This window comes from Berghia stephanieae, chromosome 10, assembly GCF_034508935.2.
Source record: "Berghia stephanieae isolate SIO BIC M18660-M18661 chromosome 10, UCSD_Bste_1.3, whole genome shotgun sequence".
Classification (NCBI taxonomy): domain Eukaryota; kingdom Metazoa; phylum Mollusca; class Gastropoda; order Nudibranchia; family Aeolidiidae; genus Berghia; species Berghia stephanieae.
Genome location: NC_088369.1, coordinates 34,167,689 through 34,180,188, shown reverse-complemented (window position 1 = coordinate 34,180,188; position 12,500 = coordinate 34,167,689). Strand labels below are relative to the sequence as shown.

At 35.4% G+C, this 12,500-nt stretch overlaps 1 protein-coding gene across 1 annotated transcript in view; it reads left to right on the top strand.

Annotated features, from left to right (window-relative positions):
* LOC144981024 (uncharacterized) overlaps nucleotides 1-12,500 on the top strand; it is a 342,192-nt gene that overhangs the window by 320,736 nt on the left and 8,956 nt on the right. The window contains exons 5-7 of the mRNA XM_078929090.1: nucleotides 8,848-8,997; nucleotides 10,872-11,057; nucleotides 11,858-12,000. Of these exons, the coding sequence (XP_078785216.1) occupies nucleotides 8,848-8,997; nucleotides 10,872-11,057; nucleotides 11,858-12,000 (479 nt within the window). The remainder of the gene's footprint in view (nucleotides 1-8,847; nucleotides 8,998-10,871; nucleotides 11,058-11,857; nucleotides 12,001-12,500) is intronic.

Genomic DNA, 12,500 nt, shown 5'->3' with positions numbered 1-12,500 from the left:
GTAAATCTGTATTCGTTTATTCTCACTGATTATGTTATTTCTATTCCATAAATTTTGGAGTTGGTTGAATCCATTGGTGGCCAGCTGCTTTCGTTTTCTGATTAAGGAAATTGAAATACTCTCAAAACAAAAAACAAAATTCATTACAAGGTTAAATAAAGACCATAATTTCGTTTGCAGACCGGTAAAAATGTCTAGCCTTACCGTTACCCTCTCCCCTTTTATGGTTGGTGGCGTGGACAGATGAGTTTAAAATGCGGGCTATTAAAGATGAATTTTAAATAAATATAAAATGCCCTTTATTCGTCCTCAGAGGAAAAGAGTATTCCCTTAAGTTTCTATTTGACTAAAGACCAATTTAACCTGGCGCCACCGCAGCGCAGAGCCGCAGAGTGAGTGATGGGTGACGAATTTTCATGGTTAATCAAATAACTAGATACTGAAAGTTGGATTAGAGCTCCTGCCCTTAGAGTGGAAAAAAGGTTTCCTATTCATCCCCCCCCTCCCCCCCCCCCCCCCCCCTCAATCATTCAAGAAGGCAAAGTTCTTGCAGGAGGAACGAAAAAGAGGAGAAGGAGGAGGAGCAGGAGGAGGAGAAGGAGGAGGAGGAGGAGGAGGAGGAGGAGGAGGAGGAGGAGGAGGAGGAGGAGGAGGTTAAGGAAGACAATTAAGACACATTTTTCAAGCAATGTTTTCAAGAGTTACAATGTGAGATTTATCAATCAAAGTGAATAAATTTCCGATTCATAAACTGTAAAATTTGATGCTTCAATTTCACATGTCTGAATTATTAATATATTTGTATCGGGCGATGACTTTCGATTTGTTGTGGCTCCTTCCAGCAAGGGAAATGAATCATACATATTGTGTAGTAGGTTGGAGATCAGCGCTCTCATCTCCACTCTTTCATGCATCTTCTGCAACGTGTCATTCTTTTCTCACCCCATCCATTTTAGAAAACCGTCCAACATATTTGTCTCTGCCGGTCTGGTGCTCATTCTCATCCAAACGATCCCGTTGTTTTCAAATGTCCCTACCCTTCCTTTCTCATATATTCCATGAATCTTATATGATTCATATGAGCGAATATATAAATGACTCGCATTTAATTTCTAAAGATCTGAACATGTGTGCACGAAAGGTACCAGACAAAGCATGAAAGAAAAATACAAGAAAAAAAATTTAGTCTACCTCTACTGGGGATCGAGACTCATACATTTCATACACACTTGTTCAGATCTGTATCTTACACCGGTGCCTGCTCCTTAATTTCTTAAATTAAGTTTTAACTCTCTCCTTACCAGCCATTTTCAGGATTTTCCCCAAAACTTCACACCCAACTAACAAAAATAGAATTTTTATCTCTCTGACATAATAGCAGTAAAGTTTTTGTCATACGTTATTTCATGAGTAAAACATACTCTACAACACACTGCCCATTTTCTTTAAATTTTATGATGTACAAAAGAAAGTTGAATAAGAAAAATGTTGGTTGTATCGTAACGAATGTGACGATTTTCTTATAGTTGGTAAGGAGAGGGTTAAAGTAGCACCAACGGCTTGATTGTCTTTGAATAGGGGGGGGGGGGGGGGGTGATTATTGCTGTGATAATTGGACATTAGAAAATAAAAATGACAAGAACACTTTGCACTTTTTCTGCTACTTGTTTCTGACTAGCACAATTGCCATTGCTATAGAGTAAATAACACAGTATTAAGCATGAAGGTATATTTTACGAATTTGTGTCGATTGTGTTGTCCGACTCCGTGGTGAAATGCCAAGAATGCTTTTTGTGATTAAAGACTTATTTTCCGGTTTTGAAATATTTCCGGTCAAAGTTCGCACCGAGGAACGTGCTCAGAATCACGTTTCCTAGAATTCTGTGTATAATTAAAGGTTTAGGATAGTATTGATATTTCGACACTCCATAATCTGAGCTCGCTTCATCCTATGTACTATGTTCATAGACAGTAATAGAAATTAAGATTATGAAATTATCTAAATTGGCAAATGTCATATGATTTTATTTTTACAAAAATATTTCGTGCTTACTATTCACAAAACTTTAATATCCTATTCTATATAGATATTGTTTAGTTCAATCTCTTCACCTACAAACAGGCATACACAGACATACACACACTTGCATATATAAATATCCGGATAAAATTATAATCATATATCACGACTCTGTTTTAATTTCCAATTGTTCTTCACATGAAAGAAAAGAGGATAATATTAGAATTTCAAACTTTAATGAAGGCAAACCTCCTTTTCCATCGCGAACTAGACGAATTTCAACGGTATTACAGCACACGGCTCGAAATTCCCGATTTCTTCACGTCTGTGATTATCATCAATGGCCAGCCCCACAGATTTACAACTAAGGAGACCAAACAACAGGCATTTTAAAAAAGAGAGGGCTAAAAGGCCACTGACACAAGACAAATATTTATCATCTGATTAATGATTTAAGCCAGCATTCCCCACAACGTGAAAACTAGATAATTATCTTTTTCTAGAAGTGTAATCTTACAGTTGAATATCGTCACAAACTGTTGTGGCAGCAAGATTCAAAAACATATTCATATCTAGGGTTGGGAGAATTGTGTATTCAATATACAGAAGTATAAACATGTAGGCACTCGGTTACAAATGGTAATAATATTATTCATAAATGGTATACGATACTGCTCAAGAGTGTAAACAACCTTTCTCTCTCTCTCTCTCTCTCTCTCTCTCTCTCTCTCTCTCTCTCTCTCTCTCTCTCTCTCTCTCTCTCTCTCTCTCTCTCTCTCTATCTATCTATCCATCTCTCTCTCTAAATCTGAATTATATCTGTCCATCCACCCATGTATGTATGTATGTATGTATGTATGTATGTATGTATGTATGTATGTATGTATGTATGTATGTATGTATGTATGTATGTATGTATGTCTGTATGTATGTATGTATGTATGTATGTATGTATGTATGTATGTATGTATGTATGTATGTATGTATGTATGTATGTATGTATGTCTGTCTGTCTGTCTGTCTGTCTGTCTGTCTGTCTGTCTGTCTGTTTGTCTGTCTGTCTGTCTGTCTGTCTGTCTGTCTGTCTGTCTGTCTGTCTGTCTGTCTGTCTGTCTGTCTGTCTGTCTGTCTGTATGTATGTATTTTTGTATGTATGTATGTATGTATGTATGTATGTATGTATGTATTTATGTATGTATTTTTAGTTTATTAATCTTAACAACGCCACTACCACATTATTTCATTCGTCTGTAGTGTTTCTTTCATTCATTCTGTTCTGTTGATAAAGGGGAAACCCTAAACGTCCATTTTCTTTATTTTCCCATATAAAATTTAAGCTTACATTCAATTCCACCTTGTTAATTATGTCTTTAAAAAAGACACATTTTAATATATTTTCTTTTAAGCTAGAAAACATGTCCTTTAAATACGATTGATTCAAATGACCCCAATCTGGTCAAACACTCTCTTCCTTGTATTTCCTTGAAGTCTGGGCTTTGCACGTTTTTGACAAGAGGAGGTTCATGTTAATCGATCGATATTTGAATATAATAATGATAATAATAAAATTGAGCTTTATATAGCGCAATATCCACTAAATGTGCTCAAAGCGCTTTACAGGGGGTCCTTGGTCAACAGCACCATTTAACATGTAGGACGGAAAAATGACGCCTGTTAGGCGATATTACAATTTTTCGGACAAAGACAACGTTATTAACGGCCAGGTACTTATTTTACACATGAGTACGGTGAGAGAATGTGAGTAAAGAGCGTTTTCCAAGGACTCAACTATGCGCCGAGCGCGAGGCTCAAACCCAGAACCTTCCGATCCGAAAGCGAGTATCATACCACTAGACTACATAACCGCACGAAGGACGAGTTTTTAGGCCAATATTTTTGAAATATGTTTCTTTCAGAGAAATAAATACCAATGTGAAATTGAATGCAAGCTTCAGTTTAATGTACGAAAACAGATAAAATGGACGTTTAGGGTTTCCCTTTTATCAACAAACAGGATGAATGAAACACTACAGACGAATGAGATAAATTGGTATTTGCGTTGGTTTTGTCTATTCACCTTAACAACGCCACTACCACATTATCTCATTCGTCTGTAGTATGTCATTTATCCTGTTTTATTGATAAAAAGGACACCCGAAACGTCCATTGTATCTGTTTTCGTATATTAAATTGAAACTTACATTCAAATTCACATTGTTATATATTTCTCTCGAGCTTCGAGCAGCAACATTTACATTTTTTCGTTGAACGACAGTAAAAGAATAGTCAAACTCGGGGATTTAATTGTTACATACAGCTTGTAATGATGAGCCGACACCAATGCTATCTATGTCTCTAGATTGCTATGGCCGACACACAACATGCTCTTGCTCGTCCCTTGCCCTCTTAACAGGAAATTCCCTAATTATAGTCATGCACAAGTCATGAATATTCAAAGATCGATCGCCTATGCCTGCCATTAGCGCCACTCGTTGTCTATAAATAGCCGTGTAAACTACGGGAGGAAATGACGGGTCAACGCTGCAATATTCCATAATATTTACATTATATAGATAGTATGCGCTTGGCTAAGAAGCTCACAACATTGCCATACTGAAGTATAACGGACCAACAAATAAAACTCTGTGTAACCTTGAACGTTTATAGTCTGGTTAATTTTTAATTCCAAAAAGTGAGTGGAGCAGGCACTTATGTTGATAATAACAAGAAATGAAGTGAGTAGCAAAGTGCCAGAAGACAATAGAGAATAAAAAAATTTTTCGCGGCGGTGGTGGGGTTTGAACCTGCGACCTTATTGGTACGACAACTCCGCCTGGCAGGTGAGAGCGTGGCTCTACCGTGTGAGCTATCCACGAACACAAAAATATTCGTTTCAAACTCAAAGTCATTTCTAGATCCCTCTCTCACCCACTTCTTGAGACCGCCGATTCGTTCACCACCATCGCGAAGTAATGTTGACCAGCAGTTAAGCTTAATAGCCAATATTCTCATCACAAACATATAACATAGAAACGATTGAGACATTGAGTATGCTCCGGTGTATGGGGTGAATTTTTAATTCAGAAAAGTGAGTGGAGCAGGCACTTATGTTGGTAACAACAAGATATGAAGTGAGTAGAAAAGTGCCAGAAGACAATAGAGAATAAAAAATTTTTTCGCGGCGGTGGTGGGGTTTGAACCTGCGACCTTATTGGTACGACAACTCCGCCTGGCAGGTGAGAGCGTGGCTCTACCGTGTGAGCTATCCACGAACACAAAAATATTCGTTTCAAACTCAAAGTCATTTCTAGATCCCTCTCTCACCCACTTCTTGAGACCGCCGATTCGTTCACCACCATCGCGAAGTAATGTTGACCAGCAGTTAAGCTTAATAGCCAATATTCTCATCACAAACATATAACATAGAAACGATTGAGACATTGAGTATGCTCCGGTGTATGGGGTGAACTTTTAATTCAGAAAAGTGAGTGGAGCAGGCACTTAATTTTTATTCTCTATTGTCTTCTGGCACTTTTCTACTCACTTCATATCTTGTTGTTACCAACATAAGTGCCTGCTCCACTCACTTTTCTGAATTAAAAATTCACCCCATACACCGGAGCATACTCAATGTCTCAATCGTTTCTATGTTATATGTTTGTGATGAGAATATTGGCTATTAAGCTTAACTGCTGGTCAACATTACTTCGCGATGGTGGTGAACGAATCGGCGGTCTCAAGAAGTGGGTGAGAGAGGGATCTAGAAATGACTTTGAGTTCGAAACGAATATTTTTGTGTTCGTGGATAGCTCACACGGTAGAGCCACGCTCTCACCTGGCAGGCGGAGTTGTCGTACCAATAAGGTCGCAGGTTCAAACCCCACCGCCGCCGCGAAAAAAATGTTTATTCTCTATTGTCTTCTGGCACTTTTCTACTCACTTCATATCTTGTAGTCTGGTTAATACAGTGTAGTGAGAATTACTCATGAATGCGGATTGCAAAAAACAATAACAAAGACCTGAGTGACGTCAACTTCGAACTATCTAAAGGATACGAGAAGAAAAAAACTGGAAAAAAGTATGACGCCATTTCGATACGAAGCAGAAATCAGAGACATTCGAAAGTTTACAAGCAGCAAGAAAAAGACCTTAAGATTAATCAAAAAGAGCTCTATTGATTACATCGTGTCATAATTTCAATGTTGAAAATTTCCAAATTTGTGTCTTGTTTTTAAAAAGTAAATAACAAAAATTAATGAAAAAGCTTCAACTACGGAACGTTTCGGGCTCAAAACCTTTCTTCAATCAACAACAACAACAAAAAAAAACCAACAAAACAATAAAGGCATAAATATATTACTACATTCCAAATGGACCTACAAAATATCCCCTTCGTTAATCTGGAATTTAGTAATGTATTTATGTCATTATTGTTTGTTTTGTTTTTTTTTTTTGTTGGCTAAAGAAGGGTTTTGAGCGCGAAACGTTCCGTATTTGGTATTTTGTTCTTTTTGAAGCTATTATATTCATTTTTGGTTATTACTTTTTACAGTCCAAAGCTAAGTTAAACTAAATTTCCTTTAACCACCTTTAAAAGAAATTTTCTTAAGGGTCTATGACTATCGAAAATTGGAATAATCCTGGCATCAGCCGCAGTGCTGCGCCGCAAAGTGACTTTGGGCGTAAGGCAAAGACAATACAGCAGTGTCACGCTTACCAAAGTTGTGAAACCCATACTGAATGTGTGTTAAGATTGCACAGGGCCTGGTGTTTGTAAACCTTAGCGTGGATAAAGCATTTATAGATAGTATGCGCTTGGCTAAGGAGTTCACAACATTGATTGCTATCCGGAAGTATAACGGACCAACACAGAAAACTTTGTGTAACCATAATCGTTTATAGTCTGGTTAATACAATTTAGTGAGAAGTACTCATAAACGCGGATGGCAAAAAAAAACAAAAAAACAAACAAACAAACAAAAAAAAAACAATAACAAAGACCTGAGTGACGTCAACTTCGTTCTATCTATAGATAGTCTGCGCTTGGCTAAGAAGCTCATAACATTGCCATCCCGAAGTATAACAGACCAACACACAAAACTGTGTGTATCCATGAACGTTTATAGTCGGGTTAATACAGTTCAGTGAGCATTACTCATAAACGCGGATGGCAAAAAACAATAACAAAGACCTGAGTGACGTCATCTTCGAACAATCTATACGTGGATGATGAATGCGAAATATAGAAAAATACACTCGATAAATAAGGGACAAAATGTAATGTTGTTCTCGTAAAACAGCAGAGCAAGCTAGTTAGAATCCAGTAATCGTTATATTGCGTGCTTATAATCAGTAGATGTTATCGTTCAGAATGCTGTTGTTCATCATCATCATCATCATCATCATCATCATCATCATCATCATCATCATCATCATCATCATCATCATCATCATCATCTTCATCATCGCCATCATCAAGACCATCATCATCAGCATCCTCATCATCATCATCATCATCATCATCATCATCATCATCATCATCATCATCATCATCATCATCATCATCATCACCACCACTTCTTCCCTTTTCTGTTTTATTCTCCTTCCTCTCGTTTCACAATAAAAACATGCGCGCACCAGTCAAAACAACGCTTAAACCCTCTACTAAAATTAAAAAAACAAAACAATCATGGACAAATAACAAGTATGTATTTGGATGTTTATAATACTGGTTTAACTGGTTTATCATCATTACAATTCTCCTTAAATAAAACATTTTAAAAATATCAGATAAACATTATGACAGTACTAATTTACTTTTGAATGAATGAATGAATTTATATAGCGCCTAGATCCACAATGTGCTCAGAGGCGCTTTACAATATGCAAATAAAACAAAACAATAAATTAATAATTTAAGCATAAAAACTATCATATTTAAATAGCATTAATCAATTTGTAATTTAATTACCACGCACTGTGCTCCAAGATGAAATTTTAGGATATCTATAATATGTAGGCCTGATAGAAATGTTAAACATCAAATGATTTTCTAGAGAGATTGTTTTAAGTTTCTTTTTAAAATGTTCAAATGTCGGACATTTTTTGAGGGATGAAGGCAGTTGGTTCCATAAGACGGGTGCCGACTGGCTAAAAGATCTCTCACTAAAAGACGATCTACAGCGAGGAACCTGGAAGAGATCTTGACCACTGGATCTAAGTTCTCTCTCCGGCACATAGAGATTAACCATATTTTATAGGTATACAGGAGCTGTCTTATTAAAACATTTAAAAGCTTTAAAAAAAAAAACAAAAAAAAAAAACAAACAAACAAACAAACAAACAAAACCAATCCTCTTTTATATTACCCAATAAAACATTTGTTTCAAATATCAATCAATGAAAATGTACCTCAACTTATCAACTGGTTCTCAACCCTGAACAGCAACAGTTAACTTCCGTAATCTGGAAAAATGTATTTATCCATTTGGCCAGAAAACTCTTTATATAGCGCAATATCCACTAAATGTGCTCAAAGCCCTTTACAAGAGGTCCCTGGTCAACAGCAACATTTAACATGTAGGACGGAAAAATTACGCCTGTTAGGCGATATTACAATTTTTCGGACAAAGACAACGCAGTTAACAAGCCAGGTACTCATTTTACACCTAAGTACGGTGAGAGAATGTGAGTAAAGAGCCTTTTCTAAGGACTCAACTATGCGCCGAGCGCGAGGCTCGAACCCAGGATCCGAAAGTGAGTGTCATACCACTAGACTATAATATTTATTTTTACATATTATTATTTGTCTCTTTTTCCCATTCTAGCCTGGAACGACACCGCTCCCATGGCTGTGATGGTTTTCATCCACGGGGAGAGTTACGAGACAGGAACCGGAAATGCTTATGACGGAAGTGTTCTTTCCAGTTATGGCGGTGTCATTGTCGTCACTCTTAACTACCGCCTTGGTGTCTTGGGTGAGTACGGTCTATCACTTTCATGCTTGGTACACTTTATACAGACAAATAGTCAAGACTCAACAAAAAATAACAATACGTATTTCTAAATTTGTGACCAATTTGATCAAAACGCTATCATATCGGAGAGAACAGGCCCTGAACAGGGTATTAAAAAGTAATTTTCCTGTTACAATGGCGAGAAATAAGAAATGTTACAATTTTTGTCGTTGTCATCTTAAGAAACTACATCTCTTTTTCCTCAATAAAACCATGTAACCGAAATGTTATATCTTTCATTATATTTCAAATTGTTACCAAAAAAATCTAAACTTTGAGTGCTTTTATAGATATGGAATGTCACGAGGTCAGTTCGGTATTATCAAGCTGCCATTGTAGGAGATTTCAAGGATGTAGATACGAGTTTCAAAAGAGGACGCCAGTTGTTTGAGAAGGCACTAGGACAGACAATAAGTCAAGAATAACAATATTATATATATAAATATATATATATATATATATATATAATGTAAATTTTCACTCACATTTTTTTGCCGAGACGACTCGTTTCTGTGTTCCTTACATATACATATATACATTTCAAGTATAATTATTATTGTTATTATACTTGAAATGTTCATAAATAGCAAATTTTATCAAAAAGTTGAGCAGTATTATTTCATGGTTTTTGCTTTTATAATTTATATGTATATATATATATATATATATATATATATATATATATATACATATATATACATATATATTCATCATCATCATCGTCGTCGTCGTTATAATCATCATCTTCATCATCATCATTACCATCATCATCATCATCATCATCATCATCATCATCATCATCATCATCATCATCATAACTGAAAAGTACTTCGTAAAAAACTCTTCAAAAATATGTTATGAAAGCATCCGTGTCCTCAAAGGAACTGAGAAGTGACTCAAGAGCTCTCGTCTCTCCCTCGTGTTATGCTTTACCTTGGGTGAAAACTTCCCGCGGATATCGCGTGGAGGAACGAGAGGTCTCGCATGGCGCGAGAAGTATGAAGAAATAGGCACTTACTGTTTTCTCTCGGGGTTGTTGAAACACGATTTGAAGATGCAGAAATGGCAGGTCGTGGGCAGTTTAATATTGTGTTGATTGGTCAAAACACGTTGAAGAGGTAAAACTATATATATATTTTTTAAAACGGTTAATGATGATGAAAAATGGTAATGTTGGAAAGGGGGCGGGGGGGGGGGGGGGGGGGGGGGATGCGAAGTGCGGTGGAGGAACAACTGCCGTAGGTAGGGGATTATTAAGGGGGCAGAGATCGATCACAGATGAGGTCGAGATCTTTATATATATATATATATATATATATATATATATATATATATATATATATATATATATATATATAAACACCTAATGAATTCTTCTTTGTCGTTTAATTAATATTATACCTGTGTGTATACAAATAGTCCATAATATCTGATTTGTGTATTTGTTATGTTTTGTTGCTTGTATGATTTCCCCCTAGATCAGATTCTTATTATTATTATTATTATTATTATTATTATTATTGTTATTATTATTATTATTATTATTATTATTATTATTATTATTATTATTATTATTGTTGTTATTATTATTATTATTATTATTATTATTATTATTATTATTATTATTATTATTATTATTATTATTATTATCATTATTATTATTATTATTATTATTATTATTATCATTATTATTATTATTATTATTATCATTATTATTATTATTATTATTATTATCATTATTATTATTATTATTATTATTATTATTATTATTATTGTTATCATTATGTTAAGCCTTTTCACATTTCTATACTTGTTTTCTCTGCACTGTCAACCAGGTTTCTTGAGTATGGAAGATCAGTCAGCGATGGGAAACTATGCATTGGTGGACATCACCCAGGCATTGCTTTGGCTGAAGAAGAATATCATCAAGTTCAATGGCGACCCACAGCGCGTCACTGTCTTTGGACACGGCACTGGGGCGTCTCTTGTCAATATATTGATGCTTACGTCACCCTTCAAGAGTGAGTAATCATGTTTCTGCCCGTGAGGCATAATAATATATTATTATCTCTTCTTAAATCTTCAAAGGGGCTATGCGGAGAAAGAGAGGGGAAGTTGGGTAAGAAAAGTAGTAGTAGACGGAGGAGGGGGAGGAAGAGGAGGAGGTGGAGGAAGAGGAGGAGAAGGAGGAGGAGGAGAAGAAGAAGAAGAAGAAGAAGAAGAAGAAGAAGAAGAAGAAGAAGAGAAGAAGAAGAAGAAGAAGAAGAAGAAGAAGAAAAAAGAAGGAGGAGGAGAATATCAAGACAAAGGAGAAAATAATAATAATAATAATAATGATAATAATAATAATAATAATAATAATAATAATAATAATAATAATAATAATAATAATAATAATAATAATAATAATAATAATAATAATAATAATAATAATAATAATAATATTAATAATAATAATTTGATAACAACGACAACGACGAATGAGGAGAATTAGGAGGAAGCGGGTGAGGGGAGGAGGAGAGAGAGAGAGAGAGAGAGAGAGAGAGAGAGAGAGAGAGAGAGAGAGAGAGAGAGAGAAGGAAACGGGTTGACGTATCCGGTTGGAGGATCCCTAAACCACATGGAAGAAGAAGACATGAGAAGATGTAAAAGAAGTAAAGGGAAGCGATCTAGGAGGTGGAGGAGGAGGAGATGGACGAGGCCGAATGGAAGGAAGAAGAAGATAAAGAGAAGTATGTGATGGAAGGCGCGGAGAAGAACATTGAGGGCATTAAATCCAATATATGTATAACTCCATTGATTTTACATTCTATTTCTATAGGAAAGAAAGACGAGCTATTCCAACGTGCCATCCTCCAAAGCGGGTCAGCAGGAAGCACATGGTCCGTGTCCTACGACCCAAAGTGGTGTGCTGAACAATTAGCTCGAAACGTCAACTGCTCAAGATATTTATCCAACTCAGAGGTGGGTCTGAAAATAGTAATACTTTTGTCTGTAAAATTGTTTTGCCATAGGTATTTTGATATCTTCAATAATAATTATAAAAATGAAAATAATAATAATAATAATAATAATAATAATAATAATAATAATAATAATAATAATAATAATAATAATAATAATATAATAATAATAATAATAATAATAATATAATAATAATAATAATAATAATGATAATGACGATGTATTTCAATAGGCATCTTGTGGAACATTTTCCGGATTGTCCCCAGAATATAACATCCAACATATTTTATAAAATGGATTTATTTCACTAAAACACAAAAGCTGTTAGTTCTTGCTTTGCATTTTTTTTTTCTGCTAACGAGCTCTTCAACACAGTGGTAGTATATTTTAACTATAGCAAATATTTTTGTTCAAATATTAAGATGTACAAAAGAAAAATATTGGCTGCACCGTAACGGGTGTGGCGATTTTCCTATGGGTGGTAAGAAGAGGGTAACCAG